The sequence below is a fragment of the Ricinus communis genome, chromosome 5 (assembly GCF_019578655.1).
Source record: "Ricinus communis isolate WT05 ecotype wild-type chromosome 5, ASM1957865v1, whole genome shotgun sequence".
Taxonomy (NCBI): domain Eukaryota; kingdom Viridiplantae; phylum Streptophyta; class Magnoliopsida; order Malpighiales; family Euphorbiaceae; genus Ricinus; species Ricinus communis.
In genome coordinates, this window is record NC_063260.1 from 24,131,092 (window position 1) to 24,154,709 (window position 23,618).

At 32.5% G+C, this 23,618-nt stretch overlaps 3 protein-coding genes across 9 annotated transcripts; 2 read left to right on the forward strand and 1 right to left on the reverse strand.

The window, feature by feature from the left end:
* Nucleotides 1–121: 121 nt before the first annotated feature.
* LOC8284911 (probable protein S-acyltransferase 14) lies at nt 122–4,090 on the reverse strand. Of its 2 annotated transcripts, none has more exons than XM_048373799.1 (7): nt 3,831–4,090; nt 2,245–2,491; nt 2,062–2,153; nt 1,344–1,473; nt 1,178–1,263; nt 1,009–1,074; nt 122–579 (listed from the first exon to the last, which is right to left on the reverse strand). In XM_048373799.1, exons 1-7 carry the CDS (start codon nt 3,927–3,929, stop codon nt 451–453), a joined length of 849 nt encoding a protein of 282 aa, XP_048229756.1. In that variant the 5' UTR covers nt 3,930–4,090; the 3' UTR covers nt 122–450. The 2 variants fall into 2 exon arrangements, with proteins under 2 accessions (XP_048229756.1, XP_048229755.1); XM_048373798.1 differs by having other exon boundaries at nt 3,702–4,087.
* Nucleotides 4,091–7,079: 2,989 nt separating this feature from the next.
* LOC8272435 (IRK-interacting protein) lies at nt 7,080–10,393 on the forward strand. Of its 6 annotated transcripts, XM_048375065.1 has the most exons (5): nt 7,083–7,450; nt 7,573–8,882; nt 9,041–9,098; nt 10,105–10,162; nt 10,252–10,393. In XM_048375065.1, the coding sequence occupies exons 1-4, from the start codon at nt 7,394–7,396 to the stop codon at nt 10,120–10,122; spliced, it is 1,443 nt and encodes a 480-aa protein (XP_048231022.1). In that variant the 5' UTR covers nt 7,083–7,393; the 3' UTR covers nt 10,123–10,162; nt 10,252–10,393. The 6 variants fall into 6 exon arrangements, with proteins under 6 accessions (XP_048231020.1, XP_048231021.1, XP_048231022.1 ...); XM_048375066.1 differs by lacking the exon at nt 9,041–9,098 and having other exon boundaries at nt 7,084–7,450; XM_048375063.1 differs by lacking the exon at nt 10,252–10,393 and having other exon boundaries at nt 7,080–7,450; nt 9,041–10,105.
* A 2,951-nt stretch (nt 10,394–13,344) lies between these two features.
* Nucleotides 13,345–23,598, forward strand: LOC8272436 (SNARE-interacting protein KEULE). The gene is made up of 21 exons (XM_002509574.4): nt 13,345–13,588; nt 14,958–15,016; nt 15,502–15,583; nt 16,380–16,458; nt 16,877–16,927; nt 17,030–17,126; nt 17,281–17,313; nt 18,183–18,308; nt 18,769–18,960; nt 19,037–19,120; nt 19,205–19,303; nt 19,377–19,453; nt 20,656–20,749; nt 21,037–21,162; nt 21,243–21,338; nt 21,487–21,603; nt 21,691–21,771; nt 22,335–22,525; nt 22,826–22,916; nt 23,060–23,149; nt 23,297–23,598. The coding sequence occupies exons 1-21, from the start codon at nt 13,516–13,518 to the stop codon at nt 23,348–23,350; spliced, it is 1,992 nt and encodes a 663-aa protein (XP_002509620.1). The 5' UTR covers nt 13,345–13,515; the 3' UTR covers nt 23,351–23,598.
* The last annotated feature ends 20 nt before the right edge of the window (nt 23,599–23,618 follow it).

Below are 23,618 nucleotides of genomic sequence, written 5' to 3' on the forward strand. Positions count from 1 at the left end.
GACGACGAGCCTAAACCTGATGTCCAACAGAAGGAAAATTGGTAGCTCACGTTAACAGAAGAATTTTAACCAACTAATGGTCTATTAATGCTGACCTCTTTGCTCCCCAATAGAGATGGAATTGCAGAAGCTAAAATGTCGATTTAGAAAAATAAGCAGCAGAATGGAGCATCGCAAGTATCACTTGAACATAAAGCAAAATTTGACATATATACAGAAATGTATAGTTTTCCATCAATGTAATCCAGCCAGACAACGCTCTCATGTCTGAAGTCATGCCAATGAGTCTTTTGCATAAATAAGCATCTCCGTTCAAGCTTCCTCAACTTGTTAGAGCCCGCAATGTAAAACGATCTTGCAACTGTGAACTGTGACCCACTTAACCATAAGAAAGATGATGAAAAGGAAAGGCGTACAAATATAGCCCCTTGTAACTGCCGCCAAATGTAATTAAAGCTGTTGAAGCTCATCGAGATTAGGTCTTGTTGGGTATTCAAAACCTTTAAGGGCCGGCATGCATTTCAGATCATCTTCTGAATAAGCAGGGATAAGCCAGTACCTCTTGTCTATCCCAAACACCTGACATCGAAAAAGATAATCCAGGATTATCAACATTGTATTTCACATGGATTGTCTTAATGCATATTGCAATGCCTAAAATGTAATTTTCATACCAACAGAACATAAGCAGCAGTTGAACGAACTGCTAACTTAATCCCACAACAGTTTGAAATCTTCAAAGACCCCATAGACAAGAAATACGTTGATGATTTCAAATAAGCTCGCATCAAACAAGCCACTCTAAATACATCATAGTACTATCAAGGACTATTGTGATAAAGCCAACGGCTCAAAATTGCAATCTTACCAAAGCTCAAAATACAACCATAAACAGTTATATTTCACGTAAGCTCAAAATCAAGTGAGCAATTAAAGTGATGTTTTTGCACTGAAACATGAATGTGGCTACACAAGGGAAGAAAGAAATTAAACATAAGAAAATACAACCTGTTCAAAGTTTTTCTTCCGACCAAGATCATAACGCCATTTAGGATCAGTTCTTTTCTCATATGCCTGAAGTGAGACAATTGAGAGAAAGAATTTTACATGAGATGCCAGTTGAAAGTCTAAATAAAATATGGCCAGAAAGACAAACATACATAGAAAAAGGCATCACCTCAATGGTACTGGTATTGGCTAGTACTAATGATATGTGCATAATCAGGAAGCCCACAACACTCAATGCAAATGATAAGTTCAATACTGCAGTTAATTGGAAAACAATTACAACAAGAAGACTATAAAAACAAAATTAACATAAGGCAAGAGTTCTCTTCCCTCACCAAATGTGATAAAAGTGGCTACAAGGATTCCTGGTGTTTCAGTTACTTCTGCATCACTGTCAGTAAAAAATGCTACAAAGAGCCGTAATAATGATAAGGTGACAAGAGTTGTCTCAAGAAATGTATAAAACTGCAAGATAAAATAAAATAAGACCCTCTCAGTTTCTCCTTTGCATTTATATTTATTAGCAGTTACTTTCAATAAAAGAATGCTTGCAGGGAAGAATTGCACATAAACTAATACGATACACATGCCAAGAAACCAAGCAAAATAGTGGTTGTCTAAATCAAAAGATAGACCATTCTCCAAAATCTAAATTATTTATCCCTAAAAGTAAATTAATTGGCCTAAGGAGCTCGTAAGCAGTACAAGCAACATATCATTGTGCAATATTAAGGAAAATCCTTTACATACACAGGTAAAAGAATGAGAATGGTAAAATTAAGGCACTTAACTAATTGAAACCTCATTATTAACTCTGAAATGTGTTACGTGTCTACGGAATCTATTCGCTTTATATGCATGCAGATAAGTATTTTCAGCTAAATCGAGAAAAAGGATCTATGTAGCTAAAACCCAAGCCTTGAGTTTACTTTGAACAGTGCTAAACCTCAAATAATCAAAAGACATAATAAAGAGTATCTAGCTCAAAATCATTAAGCGATCATTCTAGCATATGGATTAAAAAAATCAAGGTCTCGATGATAATTAACATACCAAGAAAAGAAGGAAATATTTGTAGTTTAATGCCCCAACGCAATTGACAACCCAAACACAGTGGTGGTCCATTTTCAATATACATCTCCCACCTAAAACCAATTAACAAAGTAAGCCCCAGTTACTTTAAAAAAATGGCACAGCAACAAGTGTTTCCAACAGACCTCCATGTAAATAACTTACAAACAGAACAGTGATGGCATCGAGGTGGTTTAAACTGGTTGCACTTTCGACAGAATCGCATTCTTTGATCATCTGGCTTACCAAGTATAGTAAACTGATTTAAACCTGAATTTGCATCACCATGTTCTATCCTCATCAATGGATCTGCCTCACCTCTCTCCTCATCTATTGAAGGCCGCCAATTTGGTGGGACACCACCAGGATCCGTTAAAACTGTAGCAAAGTAGCTCCACAATAGCATCACCAACTACATATCACAGATCAACTAACAGAGTTTTAGTATGATAGACTTACTTCTTTTACCATTACATCTAGGTGGAGAGTTCTCATGTTTTAAAAATACCTTTACCTATAGTACCCACTAACTTTTATTGGATGACATAGCATCTACACATTGTCTTCTGATAAAAATACATATATCAGGTGACTTGCCACATGAGTTAGAAATTTATTTACATAATATGTTCCTGTGTCATTTTTCTTATCTGCATTTGCTAAACATGGAAGAAAATTTACATTTGCGGAGTTTCATAACACAATTTTCAAAAATAATCCAATCAATCAAACAAACTACAATGAAAAACACCTGATAGTACTATTATCCTTTCAGATAAGTCAGCAAGACCTTAAGAATTGAAATTTTATAACAATATATACAAAGAAGCTGGTAATGAAGTGTAGCCCGTCATACAGACTGTATTTAATAAAGAAACTGCAGATAAATTTTAGTACAGTTGGCAGAGATAGAGCAATTTGAGTAAAACCATAACTATGTTCAGCAACATAAAAAAAAAAAGATAGTATGTAATACTAACATATTTTAGCCTAAAATTTGATTCCAAGACAATCAAGTAATGTAGTCATATACAATTATGAACCATTGTTATGATGCTGGATTAAAACGTGAACCAGAAATGATATGTTAATGAATATATATTTATTCTTATGGACGTGTCATTGTCTGCTGAAATGCTAAAATTTTACGTTTTTCTAAAATTGAGTATTAGTTAACATGTCCATAAATTCTTCCCAGATTTCTACTTGCAATATCATTCCCCTTACTATGAAAAGATCATGTAATGTCTAAGGTGTATAATATTATGCAGTTCGAAAGCAGAAGTTTTTCTTCTACTATCAAACATATACTTATGATTGTTTGAGTCTATAAGGGAACATTAGGATCAAGCACCGAATAATACTATCTTTGCAACATAAAATAAGTGAAATAACAATAGAAATCCTCGTAAGGATTCTGAAAAGAAATACCACTCTACCAGCAGCCATCAAGTAACAGAATTAAGCTAGAATCCATATATAAAACAACAGCTAAATCCAAGTACAAGCCTTAAAACAAGTTAAAAGAAACCCAAAACATTTTTCATCCGTATTGACAAAAGAAACACGTAAAGGATCATAAAGAAAAGAACTTTAAACAAGAACAAAAAATAAGACCTTACCAAATAATGGAACAAAAGCAAGACAATAAAAGAAGTAAACGCATCAAGGCCACCGTGAAAGACAGCTGGACCATAATCAGCTATAACAACAACATAATAAGTGACCCCAATTATTCCGATAACCAATACCATCATTATTGAGCCAAGGGCACGCAAAGCAGTGCAAAATTTGAACACGTTCCATGCCATTAATCCTCCACCTCCACCTCCACCTCCTGATTTTTGCATAATTTAGTGAAAATGAACAAAACGATTTGGTTTTGCAATCAAAACATGGAGCTAACAAATGGTTTTAATTGGATTTTCGATTTTGTTAGACTTTGAATTGAAAATTCAAGGTGAAGATGATAAAGACTGGAATTTCATTATTTACTGGTAGTGTCATTTCTATTATAGTTATTTATTAAAACAAGTTTTACCGAAGAAGATGACTGACTAAAACATTCAACGGAGAATGTTGGTTGAGGTATTTGGCCCATTTTCTAGGCCCATGTTTCATTTTAAATCTAGGTTGTTCAAGAAAAAAAACATTAAAAAAGGCTTTTGATGTTGAAATTTTATGGAAAGATAACAAAATGTTTTGTAATTTTTTATAAATATTTTCTAAAATTTTTTTAATTCGGTTTTTGTTGTTTTTTTATAAAACAATAAAAAAAAATAATCAGATCGTATTTTAAAAAAAAAATTAAAAATAATATTTTTGAAAAAAATATTACATAATAAAAATAATATTTTTTATTAATTTTAAAATACTTTAAAAAGATTCTCAATTTTTATTTTTATTGAGACTTTTCTAGTAAGATGTAGATAAACTCCATTAAGATGAATATTATTTTGAAGGGAAGAGGACCTTATTTGGTGGGATTTTGATTTCTAACGTTCATAATGGAACACTCCCAAATGAAACCATATTAAATATTTTTAAGCTTTTAATCTAACTATTTACGTCTGATTGTTTGGAGCCAAGTTGAGTAAGAAATCTTTTTAAGATAAGTAACAATTAGACATGTTTATTTATAGATAATGTTTTTCCTTTTTATTTTTTAGTTTTTAAGAAAAATAAAAACTTTTCATAATTTATGAAATTTGTAAAATATATTTACTTTATAATAGATTTTTTCTGTTTAGATAATATTTTAAATATAAATAATAAATTTGAAATAAATGAAATAAAAAAAATTATTTTTATTTGAAAACAAATGACATTTTATATAAAGAAAAATATAAAAATATATGTTTAATTTGTTTTAAAAAGTTTTTCAAAGTTTAGTTATAATAAGTTTTCTTTTTATTTTAAAAAAAGCAAAAATAAATATAAAATTTTATTTTCTGTTTTTATTTAATTTTTTATAAATAAACAGAGATTTAGGTGTTTTAATAGATAAATAAATAGATGAAAATATTCCATTAAAAAATCACCTTAATTCTCTATTTCGCAAAAGTAAATGAAGATCTTAAAAGTAGAATTTTTTTATTATTTAAATATGGTAAATGAAGATCTTAAAAGTAATATAATGTGAGGCCAAATAGTAAGATATAGAACCAATAGCTCTGGCTAACATATCAGCTGATTGATACGTAGAGTGTGAACAATTGACATACAATCTAAATGGTGAATTTTTGTCGAATTGATAGCTCTATGATTTACATAATCTATTAAAACATCCATCCAACTATGAGCTTCTCTAATACCATTACTTCAACTGATCATACACAAGAGTTTACAGCAGCTCTAATAAATTAGCACCTACCATCCTGGTTGAGATTTGTACCTCTTAATTATTACATAATGGATTTGTGTGGAATAATCCTGGCCCTGGGGCTGGACCTCAAACATTAGAGTCAAATAGACAGGAGGTTTTTATGATCCATGCGAATGCAATGCAAGAAGGACAAAGTAAGAGTAGGGCTATTACACGTGATCCCTTAGGTCAGCGGCTTCTGCTGTCAAATTAAAGAGAAGAGGACCACTCCTTTCTGAGAAATTCTATATGCAAAACAATTCTCTCATTTATTAACTTCACATGCATTTGCATCTCTCTCTGTTTGAGTTGCTCTCATTTACATCCACCGCAGGATCCTCCCATCTCTAAAATTAATGTTAGTAGTTGTGCATATTACATTTGTCTTAAATGCTGATAACTCCTCTACATCAACTAACCACTTTTTTTCTTTTCTTTTTTGGTCGGATTACGTCTAATAAATAAGTTGCTTTGCATTTTGATAAAAACTAACTCTTCTGTTATTTTTCTCTGTCCAACATGAACAGCTATTTTTCTCTAGCTGTGTATGTAATCAAGAATGCTCAGTTTTTCCGACTTTGTCTTCTTCTTTCGATTCAAAGCTTGTTAACATAAATCATGCTGTAAAAGCACTTATTTCTTTTGTGCATCAGCAATAAAATCAGTCACTGGTTGATATATATGAAAGGAAAGGACCCATGACTATAAGCTGTAGACGGAATGGTTCCAATACTTTCACACATAGAATATAATCAAAGCAAATTCATTTGTCATTTACTCTGGAAAACTGTATCTTTCTGTTTTTCAGACTGCATGCAGCCTGGAAAGAAAGGGTGATCCCCTCCGAATGGAATTGTCAATAGGAATTCAATTTTGTCTTACCCACCAGAGCTGACCTCTCTGGCTAAGGAGACTTCATGGCTAAATTCCATTTTGCACCATACTCCAAGAAAAACAACCTAAATTGACCTATGCTGTTTTTCTGCCTATTTACCATTTCATCAAACTGGGTGGTCCTGTATATATAATACACCCACAAACACGAAACACGTCCATGCTTTACACTTATCTCAACGCAACAAAGTACATATTTTGAATGAATGAATTTAAACTCCGCTTTAATGCATTCAATTACTAATATGGGTATAATACAGGCTCTACCTTTCACCGATTCAATGGTTGCAATTTCACATCAAACATTTTCTAGTGTTCATAACTCCACTTCATATATATAATTAAACCATGCTTAATTGTTAATTAGGATCTGTAAATTAATTGCGATTTGAAAGCCCAGCTTAAGTTGTCAGAGTTTGGTAGCATATCACTTTATAATTTAATGCTCCTTAATTATTGGACGCTTTTCTTCAACTAAAAACAGCACCCCTATACTCCAAACAATATGTTTCAGAATTATCTATTACACATTTGACATTGGAATAGAAATAGCTTCTATTTCTAGCATGAAAAATTTTACATGTTGTAACATGTAGAAGTTTTTATTGAACTAATTATCTCAAATCTTCTCATAAACAACTAAATTAATTAATTGTATTGCATAAAAGAAAAGAAAAGGACATTGCAGATTTGTATTTTCTATAACAACTATAAATTAAATGGCCATGAAATATCTAACCACTTGATGTACTGTTCTGAATTCAGTATCACAGAGAGCAGCAGTAACACTTAAATGTCTGCCTGTGATTCACCACCATGATTACAAGACGACGAACATCGAACATAAGAAAGGGAAAGAAAACGAAAAGAGACTGAAACACTGGACACAATTCAATATCTCAAACAAATATATATTTTTAGAAAACATAATAATAATAAGAAAAGATTAAAAAGAATAGATCTTTCATATATAATCTCAAAGATAAGTGCCAAATTGCACATCTAGTTCAAACGAAAAGAATATACCCCTTCCACAAATGAGATAAGTTCGTTAGCATGGCCTCTTCTTCTTCTTCTCCTCCTTCTCTACTTGCCTCTCCTCATTTTACTCCTGTAAGTAAACACTTGTTTGTTTCCTGAGGAAAATAAAAAAGAAAAGCTTTGATGTTTGTATGTGTGTTTTCAAGACTCCTGCTAAATCGTCTATTCTTGTATTTTTGTTTTCTTGATGGCAGATTCAAGAATGCGAAGAACGAGAACAAGAAGATGAAGAGAGAAACCAAAATATGGCAACAACACCGAAACCGACACCAAGTAGTTCTGTGGATAAAAGAGAGACTCCAAAGCACCAGCCAACACCTCTCCATGTCAAAAACGGCAAAACCAACTTCAAGAAACGGCATGATAACTGCAGTGGAGAAGAAGAAGATGGTTCTGTTTCTTGTAACAAGTGTCGTCCACACTCCAGAGAGAAAATCTCTGTTGTTCCTTTGGATACTAATGGCCTAAACAAGAACTCTTCTTTTATCGCCAGTCCTAATGGACTCTTTAAATCTCTCTTCTCCTCTTTAACGAGAAAGAGTCCAAAATCTATAGATGTATCAACTTCAAGAGATGAACAATGGAAGATTGCCATAGCTGAGCTATCACATAAGTTGATTCAAGCAACAAGGAAGAGAGATGAAGCAATTCTTGAAGCTTCAAGGTTGAAGTACTCTATGTCAGAACTTGAAAAGAAGCTTAATAAGCTTGAAGTTTACTGTCATAATTTGAAGTCAGGACTTGATGAGTGTAGCAGCAATTCACCGTACCGGAATGGGAAAGGTTTAACTATCTATCAACGAAATAGTGTTAATGAAAAGGTGATAGAGCTATTTTTGGTTTCAGTTTCTGAAGCAAGATCTTCAGTTAGGCTATTGAGCAGGTCACTTACTATGCAACTAAGGCATATGGGAGGCAGAGTTTTTGAGAGAATATCTGTTCTGCTTCAACCTTATGATGTAAAGATTTCATCCTCTAAGAACCCTAAAAGTATTCTTTTTTATCTTGAAGCCTTATTGAATAAAACTTTCTTTGAAGATTTTGAATCTGTTGGGTTCCAGAAAAGTTCTATAAATTCGATATTGAACCCAATTGATAGATGTGAAGCAAACTATGCATCTTTTAATGTGCTAAAAGAGTTGACATGGGAGGAGGTTTTGAGTAAGGGGACAAGGCATTTCAGTGAAGAGTTTAGTAAGTTCTGCGACAGAAAAATGAATGAGATTGTGGCTATGTTGGGATGGAATAGAGCATGGCCTGAGCCACTTCTGCAAGCTTTTTTTGGTGCTTCTAGAAATGTATGGTTGGTTCATCTTTTAGCTAATTCAGTGCATCCTGGTTTGCCAATCTTTAGGGTGGATAAGTGGGTTAGGTTTGACTCAGTTTACATGGAAGATATGGGTGGAGACAGAGCTAAAAAGTTGGTCCCAACCATAGTCCGGATCATGGTTGCACCTGGGTTCTATGTTTATGGCAATGTGGTCAAGTGCAAGGTGCTTTGCAGGTACTATAATCATAATATTAATGTTAGTGATGAAAGGATTTGACTATTTCTCCTTAATGTTTCAGTTTTTGTTCAAATCTTCAAATCTGTTGAATGAATACTTTTGTAACACTTTTTGCCTGTTATTATATTATATGAAATTGAATTGTCAATTTTAGTGATCAGGATATGCATCTTGGAGTACTGAAATGGCCAATTGGGGATTTTTGGGTCAAAGTAAGAAATTGGCATTTTCTGGTTATTTTGTTTTATTCTTGTTTGGTCAATTTTTATCGTCATATTTGCTCAAAATGCTTCTTGGGAATTACATTTTTTGTTAAACCAGATAGTTAAGTGTTTGCAATGAGTCCTAATTCCTAACTCTGTGGATGAAAAAAAAAAAAAAAGAAAAAGAAAACACCCATGTGGATGAGATGCTTGTCTTGTGACCATTTTTTGGATTTTCTATATTTCTATCCCAAGTTGTGGAAGTCCATCCATAAGTGGGCATCCTGCCAATTCAAAACCTGAAGGTCTGGCTAAAATATCCAGCTCATTTCTTATATCTCATATTCATTGTTTTAAGTTGCTTTGTCAAGAACTTGCCAAATGATCCTCTGTTTTTCCATTTATCTTTTCTCTTTAGGAGTTCAATTTTTGGGGTTTCTGATTTGAGTTCAAACTTCATGTCTTAAGTCGCATAATATTTCCTTTTTCTTTGTATGAGTATTTGGGGAAGGGATTATAGTTGAAACTTAGCCTCATGTATTAGCTATATATAAACATTTTTCATGCATATCATTTGATGCTCATTGGCTTTTATTATGTTTATAACAAGTTAATGAACAGTTTTAAAACAAATTCTTGATTGATATTTTGCTTCTGAAAGCGTTCCAAGTTAATGCAGGTGGAACCATATTTACTGCCAAGAATTTTTGGTGTCAGAGCAAATACTGATTATGGCTTTGAATTTCAGAGAATACTATAATTTAGATTTAACATTGCATATTAGCTAGTACCTTCCTGTATCAGGGGAGAGGCAGTTGTTGGAAAAGGGCATCAGATTTGGAAGCTTTATTATGGAAAAACATGCAAGTACTGTAGTTAAGTAGCGGCTGGCCTTCCTAATCTGTCTGTGATTTGGTTGCTTTTATGTGGATGTGGATAAGGGATTGTTGATGTTCATTTGTCTCAACTCTCAAAAGCTTTTCAATAGAGCCATGATGGCCAATGATTTTTGCAGAGACAATGCCTCATGTAGCTAGGAGCCATAATTTAAAACTGGACAAAGGAGGCACCCGGTAAAGCCAGATTTCACATCCATGTTGTGCATTAATCCAGTACCTCAACTAACTAACCAACTAACTAACTGTTTGTTGTGTGTTGGCAGGTAGTAATATTTTCTGATTAATTCAAGTAAGGAATCAAAATATTGTCTCTTTGTTTTTCTTTTTCTCTTTTTAATATTATCGAGAGAAATTTATAAAAATTAAAAGCGCAAGCATCTCTCTGATTTATCATTTTAGGTTTAATTCTTGTGACTTCTGTATATAAATAATCCTTAAACTTAAATTCACATATCCGTCTTTAAATTTGTGACAAATGATGAATCAATGTATGTATTTATAAACAAAAATTAACAGAAATAACAACATCAGAAGTTTTTATTTTTATTCTTCTTCTTTTTCTTTTTAAACTTTTGAGAAGAAAAGGTTAATTAATAAACAGTGTACCTTTTTATTTGGAGAAGAATTAACAATCTACTTAGAAATTAGAATCACAAATCCTTTGTGAACATTTGGATTTTGAATTATGGCTTTCATGGGCCATAACCGGTATGTCGATTGGGCCTGCCTTGCTTAAGGTGATTGGAACGTTAACACACGTTTCCCTCTTGGATGATTCCTCTACATGGCTTCGGCCATTACCAAAACCAAAAAATTAGACTTGGTAATGCCACAGAGTCTAAATAGGTGCATACTTAATTCCGCTGGTGCACCAGTTTCTATCAATTTTAAATTTTTATTTCTATCTTTTATAATTTTTTCAACTCACTCTTGTCCATTTAATTTTTTTAAAAAATTAAATTTTATAAAACAGCTAAGAAATTTAAAATTGAAGATTACAAAGAGAAAAAAAAAATGCCAAACTGGAGAATTGGGTGCACCGTAGCAAACATTTTGATTTGGTCTAATTTATGGTTAGATTCTTCTTCTCTGCATCATCCAATCAAATCCTAAATAATGAAAGAATGTAGAAGAATTCGTAAAATTCAATCAAGGTAGTGGTCAATGCAAATTGAAATTTCCAAAGCGGTATCCTTAAATTAATTAGGAAGATGAAATAAAAAAAACTGTGGCCAGGGTTCAATTTCAAATCTTAATGGGACATCTAAAACTCGAATTATGCCACTCAAAACTTTGGCAATCTTGTTCCATGCTCGTTTCCAAGCCCCAAAACGGCATTCCTCCCCTTTGAATATAGTTGCAACGTGAAAGTTCCTTTTCTGAATCTCGTTGGCAAATCCTCTCTCAACTCTTTTAATCTCAATTATATTAAAGTTCTTGCTAATGGATTTCTAATTATTTGAGTTTTTAATTCAACTCTTTTATTAGTTTTTAATTTAGATTCGCATATATATATATATATAAACATCTTAAATATAGTAAAATTTCTCTATAATCATATATTTAGGACCAAATAAAATTTATAACTACGAGGAGATTATTGCTTAATGAAAGTTTGATTATTAAAATTTTTCTTTGGACTTGATATTTAATTTTAGAAATAAAATATATTAACATACTGTAATATTATACAAATAAAATTGATGAGACAAAATAATACTACAATAAAATAAAATATAGCACGACATATATCTTTTGAAATTATATATACAAATATTATTATATAGAAAAATATTTTTTCAAAATAAGATTTAAAAAAATTTATAACTTATAAAAATAGAGAGTTTATTTCTATTTCTAATCGATCTAGATTATGACTATAATTATTTTACTATTGTATAAAAATTATTTATATATAAAATATCACCGTACAAATTTAATCATATTATTAAATCTTTTAGATTTAGTTACCTTATTATACTTAGCTGCGTATTATATTAAACTGTCAAATAATAAAGAAAATATAAATATTTATTCAATATAAATATTTATTCAATATAAATATTTTATATCCCATTTAACGATTTTGTGTAATATATTGAAAGTAGGAAAAAAGAAATTCCAAACGAATAAATGGAATAGAATACGAGGAGCTTCGTTTCAAAAGGCAGACTTTTCCTTGGAAGGAAATGGGTTGGCGAAACCTACAAGAATTTCAAAACAGGGATGCTTCTACCTACGAAAGCCTCCCTTTCGTGGAAGGTCATAATCCTTTATAATTATGTCAACGCAACAACAGATAACCAACAAAATAGACTTTTCCTTTTTATTTTCTTTTGAGATTCATACCATATAATAAAATAATAATTTAAGTAATTCAGTCATTGTCTTCTTGAAAATGGACCAAATCATCCTCATCTTTTTATGTCAATTTAAGGTATATAATCTAACTAACTCATTACGCAATAGTTTCATTAGTATGTTCATGCACATTAAGACGTCAATTTGAATTTAAATATCACTTAAAGAATTTAGCACATTTTACATCTTGGCTTGGGTTTCTGTACTATATTATTTTAGTTTACCATACTTAAATCAAATATTTAGTAAAAGGCAGAATACCCATCACTTCAAATAAAATAAAATTATTTAAAATATAATTTAAATTGTTTATTTATATGCCTTAATCTTAAAAGAGTGTTTTAAATTGTTGCAAGTTTTTTCTTCAGAAAAGAATTGGTGAAAGTTAATAGTTGATAAAAAAAAAAAGGGAAAATCAAAATATCGGATCATTTGAAAATGTTATGGACAAAATGTTTACTGTGCTAAACCTCATAGATTTTGTTGTTTTCTCTTAAAATTGACGAAAAATACTTATAAATAATTGTATAATAAATATATATTAAATATTTTAATTTTAAAACAGATATTTTAATTGTATTAATTACTAACGAATTTTAATTCTAAAAATGCATAGTAATTAATTAAAATACTTCAAACATTCTCAATCATTTTTATTTATTAAAATGCAATAAATAATTCTGAAATATTAAAATTTTATTAAACATTTTTCATAAACTTATTTTATGTTATTATTTATATGGAAATAACGGATGCTGGTCAAACCACTGGCAGCGTTTGAAAAGAAAAAAAGAAAAGCTAAAGAGTAACAGACTCCCGCCCGGTCCAGTCTGCATACTCCTGTCCTAAATTCTGAGGCGAAACGCGGAATAGAAATTAGCCGGTTTAATTAGTTAGGCTACACAGATGTCAACAGGTCACCACCTATAAAAGACTTTTCAAAATAATGATAAAAAATCCTCAATTATATAAATTATTATGCCCGATAATTAACTTGTAATTAAGAACAGTTCGTCTTTTATCTTCGAAATCCATTTTCACTTTTTTCTTTTTGATCTCCTCCTCTGTACTTTATCTCTCTAAACTTTCTTCTTTCTCTCCCTCTTATCTATCTATCTATCACTAACGGCAGCGATCTATTTGCAAATTTGGATCCATCAGAAAACATGTCTTTCTCAGATTCTGACGCGTCATCTTCTGGTGGCGACTACAAGAATTTTAGACAAATCAGCCGTGAACGTTAGCTCTCTTTTTCCCTTTGTTATAATTTCAATTGCAAGTACAAAAGCTATTTTCTATGATCCATTTGTAACTCTTTTACCTGCTTCTAAACCACTCTTGTTCCACTTGATGTTATTATTTGGTCTTTTTTTACTAGTCGATTTTTTTTCTAAATTGAGATACGTGTAATTAGTTAGTTACGAGTTCAACAATAGCTAAATGCAAACATTGTTAGGCCATTTTTTAAAAAATCTCTATTGGTTTGAGATGTAATATGTGTATGTATGTGGAAGATAAGTGCTGTAGTTTGATTTTGGAAGTTGAGAATGAGATAGTAAGATATTTGGGATTGAACATGTTATTATTTGTGCTAGAACATTGATTCTTGAATGCAAACTTTTCCTTTTCAGAATACAAATTAATGTTAAAGAATAGGAACTTTTAGGGATGCTTAACATGCGTAAAGCAGTTGCTTTTTTGGAATTCTGATGTTGCAATGATCCATAGGGTTATATACGCATCACCATGCTTTTGTCCTACAAATGGCTTTTCAGATGATTCTATGGTTTAGAGGAAGAGGGGACATTTTCTACGCCTTCTTTTTATTTTTCTCGGAATGGTACTTGTTTATCGGGGAAAATGAAATCTGATGTACAGATCATAAAGTTGGAACTTGGAGCAGTTCTTATCATTTACATTAGTCCTGTAGATGAGGAAAGTAGCTAATTGTGGCTCATCTTCCTGAAGCTGCTTGAAAGTTAGATGACAATGCTTGAGTTCTCTAAAACATGCTGCCCAAAGATTTTAAATTTATTGGAGTTTCTGTTATAACCACTTTCAGTTAATGAGATAACATAATCTTGTGTTGACTAGTATGATTTTTGGGTTGCTTGATTAAGGATTTGGCTCAAAACAAGAAATTGCAAAGACATGGTATATCTAGCTGCTGCTGCCGTACTACTATTCCTATTGATAGGATTAGTTAAAGTGTGATGATTTGAAGAGCATTCTTATATATATTTCCAGCTCAAGATATTTTCCAGTTCCAAACTGAATGTAGGTTAAATGATGTGATAAGGCAGCTCATACGTCCTCATTTTGACAAGCAGTGACACAAAGAAACACAGCATCATTATAATTTTTTTTTTGGTTCTTTATCTGCTTAATTGCTGTGTTCAGAAAATGAAAAATAGTAAAGTCATATTTACATAGAGACAGAGATCGTGAATCTGTACTCACTAGATCATCTTGAATTTAATGATAGTCTTTCTATGTTCAAATTTTCTTTTCTATTGTCAAAAGAAAAAAAAACTACGGATAGCCATGTTGCTTGTTAGCACTGTTTAATTTTCCGTATATTTTTCAATCTGAATTGTTGACTATTCAGGTTTGTTACATGAGATGCTTCGGTCAGCCAAAACAGGAAATTCAAAATCAACCTGGAAGGTACTTCAGCCAGTATTTTTAACTTAATGGTATTTTTATTGTGCTATACTCCCTTGGTATCTCGAGGATTAGGTTATCTGGTGTTTTATGGAGGTTGAAATATGTGAGGCATGGAGCACTTTTTGAGTAAACTCTTGCATTGACGCCCACAAACCAATTAAACAGCCTCTGCTTCAGGATTATTTTTCTTTCACTCACAGAAAAAGAAACAATAGAATGCTATATTACCAGCTTGTCTGTACTAGCATATTGACTCTCTCCTGACCTATTAAATATTAGGATTTCCTTTAGTAACTAGTCTTTTGAAAGGATTGCTTAGACAGAATCATTTCTGCTTAGATAGAAGTAGTTTTTGTTGTTGTTAATTTGTATTGCATAACATGCTCCATCATAATTTGTTGTGTGATTAACTATTATCCTTCCATATTCATCATCTAGAATGTTAATTTTTAAGTTATGCCATTTCTTCAATAACCTATGTATAGGTGCTCATCATGGACAAACTTACTGTAAAGGTCATGTCTTACTCGTGCAAGATGGCTGATATTACGCAGGAAGGAGTTTCATGTAAGAATCCGAATCTTAGCCTCTGAAAAATAGGGGTTGCTTCTCATATATTCTCTCAAAATATTCTTGAAACAAGCTTTGGACTATAGGATGAGAGGATTTTTTTTTACTTTACTGTAGTTTATGATGCTATTATTTGTTTTTCTTTTTGTTGAGAGCAGTTGCAAACTGCAGAGAACAAAATTAACTTTTGGTTATTTCAAAGTTATTTTTTGTGATAACTATTCTGTGAAAGTACTGTGTGGAATGAACCATATCGATAGTCATTTCTTGAAGTATTTAGCTTCACTTTCCTCCTTATACTTAATGACCCTGGTATCTGGTTCTCTCTCTCTGTTTATTCTTCTTTTTTTTTCCTTGTTACAATTGCGTTAAGTCTAATACAGATGCAGAAAAGGCTTTGGTATACAGAAAGTATGGGTAAATAAATTAGTGCCTCTTCAAAGTTGTTACGTACTTGGTTAAGATCCTATTTTCATCAGAAGCAAACTTAAGCAATCTATTAACAAATTTAATTAATTGTTATAATTTTTATATAGTACTAAGTAAAAATAAACTTTTTCAACTGGAGTACTGGAAAACCTCTACATAACAAATCATCTCCATATAGGAAGGGAAAATTCCTTCTGTGCAACCTTGTTATATTTCGTGATTATTTACATCGAGGCATCCCTGCTTATTACCTACATGCATATGGCTTAGATGAGGCAGTAAAAAGAGTTGAATTGTAAAATTTGAATTCTTGCTTTTGTCCCCAGAAGTTAATAGAACTATTATTTGTTTTCTTTCTGTGCAGTGGTAGAAGATATTTACAGACGAAGGCAGCCATTACCTTCCATGGATGCTATATACTTTATTCAACCAACAAAAGAGAAGTAATATATCTTCCTCCGCTTGGCTGTCAATTTCAGAATTTTCTGCTATTTGTAGTTTTGCTTTAGAATTGAAAAAGAGATCATGCACATCCTTCTCCCTGCTTTTGTTTAAAAGAGTAAAGAAGGAAAAACTGAGGGGAAATTGATTTTCTTTACAGCTATTGTTCTGTTGGTGAAATAGCTGATATACTTCTTATTTATCCTATCTTGTAATCTTTGTGCGATTCTGTGGGTGAAATTAATTTGTCGTTCCAGTAGAGTTAGGCTAGCTCTAGAGAAAGTGTTGAAGTTACTGCCATTTAAATCATGGGGATGGGACCCTTGACTTTCTTGTTTCTAATCCTTCTTATTTGTGGATTTTTATTTATAATTATATGTTTCTGTTATTTATCTATTCTTCTTATTTTCATTCTTGCAGTGTTATCATGTTCTTGTCAGACATGTCTGGGAGGTCACCTCTATATAAGAAGTATGTAAAAGATTTTTATTATAATTTAAGTTTCATGTTTTCTGAGTTCTGACTTGTTAGGGTTCTCAACTGAATTTTGATTTCTTTTTTCTGTGGATAAAGGGCATTTGTTTTCTTCAGCTCACCTATTTCAAAAGAATTAGTTACTCATATCAAGAGAGATGCAAGTGTATTGCCTCGAATAGGAGCATTGAGAGAGGTGTAATTCTGATTTCCACAGAAACTTGATTATTTTTTGGATTGAATGTACTGAAAACTTATTTGTCAGCTAGTCAGTACCTTTTATGTTGATATATCAATACTATAAAAGTTACTGATGAACATGAAACTTCTATGATTTGAGAGAGATGCAGATGAATTTGGAGTATTTTGCTATAGACAGTCAGGTATGTGACACCACATTAACAGTTTAATATTGTATGCATAATATACCAGATGCTTATTTTTTGTTACTGCATTATGGGTTAAACTTATTGTCAAATGAATAAAAGATTTAAATATCTCCTTATTTCTTTGAAAAGGAGTTCTATTTCATGTTTTTGGAGCAATATTTAGAATGGTAATGACAATTGATTGTCAAACTTTCTTTGCTTCTACTTCATCCACAATGTAAATTGTCTTGACTTTGCTGATATTTCTTTAACTTTTAGGAGTTGGTGCTTCTTTTGCTATGAGAAAATGATAAATGAGCTAAGAACTAGTTTAATTTAATACTTAGATCTGTATGGGCTGATTGTAGGTTTTCAAAGAAAACAGCAGTGAAATATTAATTTTGCACTTGATAGGAACCATTTCAACACCAGCAGATCTGTATTGTAGGTTTAATTGGATTGAAAAGATTAACTACAATCATTTATGGTGTTTGAATTTTATGGATGTTCTGTAAGAGTTAGATCTAAATGGTACAGAAGGAAAAATCACAATCTCATGCACAATGTATGGTGAATATGTTCTAGTATGAAATAAACTTCCACTTTACACAGTCCTATTAGAGTATTAGATTCTGTAATATTTCTATTCCTATTTAGACTTGCACGTGACTTTATCATCAAGAAGTTTGAGTTCCTCTTATTTATTTCTTACACCTTGTACTTCTTAATTGTTTCCTTACACCTTTTCTTCTAATCTCCATTAACGTTGAGAAGCTTGATCTTGTCTCTTCTTGTTATTATTATTATTCACATCATTGTATCATAATTATCATCATCATCATTGTTTTTTTTTTTCCTAATGTCGTGTGATATTCTTCTTACAGGGATTTGTGACTGATAATGAGAGGGCTTTAGAAGAACTTTTCAGGGATGAGGAGGATTCTAGCAGAGGGGATGCATGTTTGAATGTGATGGCTACTCGCATAACTACAGTTTTTGCTTCTTTAAGGGTACACAAAATAATTTAATTTTAATCCATCTGTAGTTATTATACTTGTGACTAATATTTATTAAGTAATTAGATTTTCAATTTGTCTTTTAAAAATCATTGAATCTCAATTTTTGTAATAATAAATTCACTCATGTCAAATTGGCCAAATTCAATTTGAAAAACTCGAGGGACAACTGTAAACATTATTTATGTGCTTAGTGGGTAACCAAAATGTCTTTGGCTCAGTTAACATTCAACATTTATTAAAAATTTCTCGTATAATATGATTGCATACATACGGTTTTAATTTTGTTGGATTTTCCTTTTAGTGTTATAATTGATTTTAAAATCAAAATTGAGTAATTTCCAAGAGAGATTGAAATTTAACGACTTTAATGAAATCTACTTTTTAGTTTAATGACTCATGTAAGAAAAAAGTTTGAATAATATGTTAATGCAAGCATTTTTCTGACGTTTAGGAATTTCCTTTTGTGCGCTATCGTGCTGCCAAGTCCCTTGATGTAACTACAATGACAACTCTTCGTGATCTGATCCCCACAAAACTTGCTGCTAGAGTTTGGGACCGTCTAACACAATATAAACAAAAGATTGAGCACTTCCCTCAAACAGAAACATGTGAGCTACTTATCCTCGATAGATCAATAGATCAGGTAAGCATTTATTGATTATTGAGTTATTGTCCACTTATCATATGGCTTTGTTAACCTTTGTGTTTTCCACTTTTAGATTGCTCCTATTATACACGAGTGGACATATGATGCCATGTGCCATGATTTACTTAACATGGAGGGAAATAAATATGTGCATGAGGTAATCTAGACTTATATTTTTATAACTTCTTGTGTTTTCAGTTGGATCTTTTTTGGATAACAATCTTGTACTTCTACTGTTTAGATTCCTAACAAAGCAGGTGGTCCAGCTGAGAAAAAAGAGGTTCTGTTAGAGGAGCATGATCCCATCTGGCTTGAGCTTCGCCATGCTCATATAGCAGATGTAAGTATGGCTTCGACATCTTTTATATGTTTTGAACATCCAAATGCTCATTGAAGCTTGGCTGCTCTGTCAGGCTAGTGAACGGTTGCATGAGAAGATGACCAACTTTGTATCAAAGAACAAAGCCGCACAGATTCAACATGGTTCAAGGTTGGTGTTAAATTTTTCTTAATGCATTTTGATCACTGTGCATTGGTATATAACATTGATGGAAATGCAATGCTGTTTTATGGTCAGTGAGTAACCTGGTAAATTCTGTTTTATCAACTCCGGAATGAGGAGAGATCTCAATATATAAGCATAGTAGTGTGACATACAAATGCAATTTTTGCTGTAGTAAATGGTGTTCATCTCTAGGCTGTACTAAAGTTAATAGGCTTCTTATTCTTAATATTTCTGGCTATGCTTTTTGGATATTACTTAGTCTTTTGCTGTCTTTTGAAGCATGAAACATCCTGTGTTTTCCCACAATTTCCTCTTCACTTTTTCGACCTTCCTACTATTTTAGCTATATTATTTGTCATTCCATGGGAGGGGTTATATATATTTAGTATGAGGAGGTTAGTGATTTTTTACAGGGGCATCTTTAGGAAAATGATTGTACACGTTGAGAGTTGAAAAGTATACTCTTTGGAGCAGGGAGTGGATCTTAAGCATGGAAAAGTAAGAAGAGGATGGATTTAGGGTTTTAATTTGTGATCACTAGGTCACAACCAGGGAGTTGCAAACAGTTAATTTTAGTGCTACCATGGACTTCCTTAAAAAAATTAGTTTGCAAAAACGTAAGGAGGAATATTTGGTCTAACAGGTGTCATGGCCATATCAAGAAAGTAACAGTCAATAACTGGGTGTACCAGTTATAACGCCTGCAACAGTTTTTCTTCCTTTTCATTGTCTCCATAATGACGTTTAAGACTGGGGCATAGCCCTGTTTGGGATTGCGGCTGACAAAATTGTTTTTCAAATTTTTTTATTTATGAAGAAGGTAAATTAATACTTTTTTCCGAAAACAAGTTGACCAAAGCAGTTAAAAAAATTAATTTATCAAATCAAAAAAATTTCTAAACCTGCTGTTTTAGTAACTAACAGCAATCTCAAATTCCTAGTTAGCAGTACCTATGGAGTAGTTTCTGGCACATTTCTCCCTTTGTTTTAATATGCCATATAAGACTGGTATATGTTTCATATCAATTTTTTTTTTTTCATTTTATTTTCCTTGTTTAAGCAGAATAGCACATATGCTATAACGGCCTATCAATCTTTCAGTTGTTTGTTTTCCAGAGTTCTATTATTGAATGATTGACTACTTTCACGATATTTTTCTCATCTTGAAGTCTTCACTTTTTGTATAGAGATGGTGAACTTTCCACACGGGATTTACAAAAGATGGTTCAAGCATTGCCGCAATACAGTGAACAAATTGACAAGCTTTCCCTCCATGTAGAGGTTAGTTTCTTACTTCTGAGTTCTGAACAGAAAGTACTTTTTGTACCCTACAATAACCGAACCTGGAGATTCTGTTCCCAGTGTTAAGTCCAACTTAGTGTACAAGTTTGGCAATTAAATAAGGATTTTCTTTCCTATGAAAGAGTTTTTTTCAGAAATGACAAGATGTGGATATCTAAGAGGAAAATTTGAAACTGAATACATCCAAAATTGCTGTGAGATTCTTTATGATGTTTGTTTATTTGTGATTCTGGTTTCTTCATGCAAGTTACTTTCCATGGATGCAGATTGCAGGAAAAGTTAACAGAATTATCAGGGAATTGGGGCTTCGGGACATAGGGCAACTGGAACAGGACCTAGTTTTTGGAGATAAAGGAACGACTGATGTAATTAGGTTTTTGAACACAAATGAGGTGAGGATTGTAGAAAATCACAAGGGAAGTATTACAACTTGTCAAATATACTTAAAAATTTGCAACTACAACTTATGCAGGGTGCAACTCGTGAAAATAAGTTGCGGTTGTTGATGATTCTTGCAGCCATTTATCCTGAGAAGTTCGATGGTGAAAAGGGTCTTAATCTAATGAAGGTTCTCCTTTTTCTCTTTTTACTGCTATGAAGTTTCTTGTTCCATTTTGAAATCAATGGATGTTTTAGGTGAATTATGCCTTTCTTAATGGTGCTATTTTCAAAATATCTTTGAAGACATACTAATCTGACAGTCTGAATTCCACCAGTTAGCAAAATTACCAGAAGATGACATGAATGCTGTGAATAATATGAGATTAATTGGGTCTCTGGAATCCAAAAAAGGTTCAGCAGGAGCTTTTTCTTTGAAGTTTGACCTTCACAAGGTAAACATACATTTGATGAGATGATGCTCATGTTTGGTAATTTCTAGACCTTTTCACTTACATTTGCTGTTTCTGCTCAACTGCCAGAAGAAACGCGCCGCTAGAAAAGACCGCTCTGGTGCTGAAGAAACAACATGGCAATTATCACGATTTTATCCTATGATAGAGGTACGTTTAAAGTTAGGATCATTCTCATAAACTCTTCCAGCTTCTAACACCTCTGATGGTATACACATGTTTTTCAGGGTTTTTCTTTTACTTTTTTTTGTAAGAAAAGGTGCACGCAAGATTTACCATTCATTATTTGACAAGCTTCATTTTTTGGCAACAATTGAAATCAACAATATTTTGTTTTAGCGCGAATTTTGCACTAATTCTAACACATTGAATTGTCTTGAATACATATGTTTGCACTTCAATATGATGTTTTCCGTGTTCTGGGTATTTCTACATGTTTCCACGTTCATAGTGCCTTCTTCATTTCTTTCTTATATGTTTCTGTTTGAAGTGGAAATTCAGTTGTGTCTTGAGCCTAGTGTTGACAAAAGATTTGGACTTGTTAGTTGAATGGTTCAAAGGTAGAATTTTTGCTTGTGAGCATTGATTATAACTTAATGATGTTGATTTCAAACAAGGGCTTCTTGATAAACTTTCTTTGTTACCATATGGTAAAACATTACTTTCATTTTGCAAACTTTTTCCAAGATTATGTAACAGAATGTCAATTTCAGGAACTTATTGAAAAACTCAGCAAAGGAGAATTATCCAAGGAAGAATATCCATGTATGAATGACCCAAGTGCAACTTTCCATGGTACATCCCACCCTGCTTCAGTAAATCAAGCTCCAGTTGTCCATTCAAGGAGATCAAGACCGGCAGCAACATGGGCCCGACCTAGAAACTCTGATGATGGGTATTCAAGGTGTTGTGTTCATTGCTTGAGCTGTGAATAATCAGTAGAGGATTAGACTCTTTGATGATTTCTTTTTAAGCCCTGCCCGTTTAGTCTAGTTTTCCAATGTCTGTTCCATTTCTTGTTCATATGGTCTTCGTGGTCATGGTCTCTATATCAATGTACGAGCTGAAAATTAATAGCTACAAGGTTGTCTTATCCATTATGCACAACTTTTGGACTGCTAGGAAAGCTCCCATAAACTTATAGTGGCTTTGAAGCTTCCTGTTCTTGCATCCTTGATTAATAGCTTCTTCTGTTACCTGACAGTGATTCGATACTGAGACATGCATCTAGTGATTTTAGAAGGATGGGTCGGCGTATATTTGTATTTATCGTAGGTGGAGCTACTAGATCTGAGGTATGAAAAGTTTAATCTCAAGTTCATTTGAATGATTGTTAGATCTCAAATATTCTTAGTATACTCATCTCTCTCTCTCTCTCTCTCTCTCTTTCTCTTTCTCTCTCTCTCTCTCTCTCTCTCTCTCTCATAATAATCCTTAGCTAAGGGTATGCCACAAGCTTACAAGCAAGCTACAGAGGGAAGTTGTTCTAGGCTCGTCGAGTCTTGATGATCCTCCACAGTTTATTACGGTAATTTACTCTGCGGCCTCTAATGGTTCTCTTCCATCTGTTGAATTGTTGTCTTAATGATATTCTGTTTGAATTTAAATTACAGAAACTAAAGCTATTGACAACAGACTCTTGTCTTAACGATATGCTATTGATTTAAAATTGCAGAAACTAAAGCTACTGACAGCACATGAACTCACTTTGGATGATCTACAGATATAATTTTGGTGGTATAAGAGGCTGAATCAGAGTTTATCAATAGCTTTCGGATCCCATATGTATTCATAGATAATTGCAAATTCATTTTATCTGATTCTTTGTCCAGTGTTAATCTGTCTGCTACTTGATAATTGTGGTGGCATGTGGGTAAGCATCCTGCATTACCAGGTATGTAGCATTTGGGTCGTGAATTGTCATTGATGTACTGGAACTGTTGGAATTTTATGCTGTGTATAATCTTATTTTACTAACTGGTAGGAAAAACAACATC

Bases quoted from the DNA above. Each gene is read 5' to 3' on its own strand.
- LOC8284911 (XM_048373798.1), bottom strand. From the start codon at position 3,929: ATGCAAAAATCAGGAGGTGGAGGTGGAGGTGGAGGATTAATGGCATGG. The intron at 2,492-3,701 runs GTAAGGTCTTAT...TGTGATATGTAG, and splicing joins TGCTTTTGTTCCATTATTTG to TTGGTGATGCTATTGTGGAG. The intron at 1,264-1,343 runs GTGAGGGAAGAG...AATTAACTGCAG, and splicing joins AGCCACTTTTATCACATTTG to TATTGAACTTATCATTTGCA.
- LOC8272435 (XM_048375063.1), top strand. From the start codon at position 7,394: ATGGCCTCTTCTTCTTCTTCTCCTCCTTCTCTACTTGCCTCTCCTCAT. The intron at 7,451-7,572 runs GTAAGTAAACAC...TCTTGATGGCAG, and splicing joins CCTCTCCTCATTTTACTCCT to ATTCAAGAATGCGAAGAACG. The intron at 8,883-9,040 runs GTACTATAATCA...TGTCAATTTTAG, and splicing joins AAGTGCAAGGTGCTTTGCAG to TGATCAGGATATGCATCTTG.
- LOC8272436 (XM_002509574.4), top strand. From the start codon at position 13,516: ATGTCTTTCTCAGATTCTGACGCGTCATCTTCTGGTGGCGACTACAAG. The intron at 15,017-15,501 runs GTACTTCAGCCA...ACCTATGTATAG, and splicing joins ATTCAAAATCAACCTGGAAG to GTGCTCATCATGGACAAACT. The intron at 19,454-20,655 runs GTTGGTGTTAAA...CTTTTTGTATAG, and splicing joins CAGATTCAACATGGTTCAAG to AGATGGTGAACTTTCCACAC.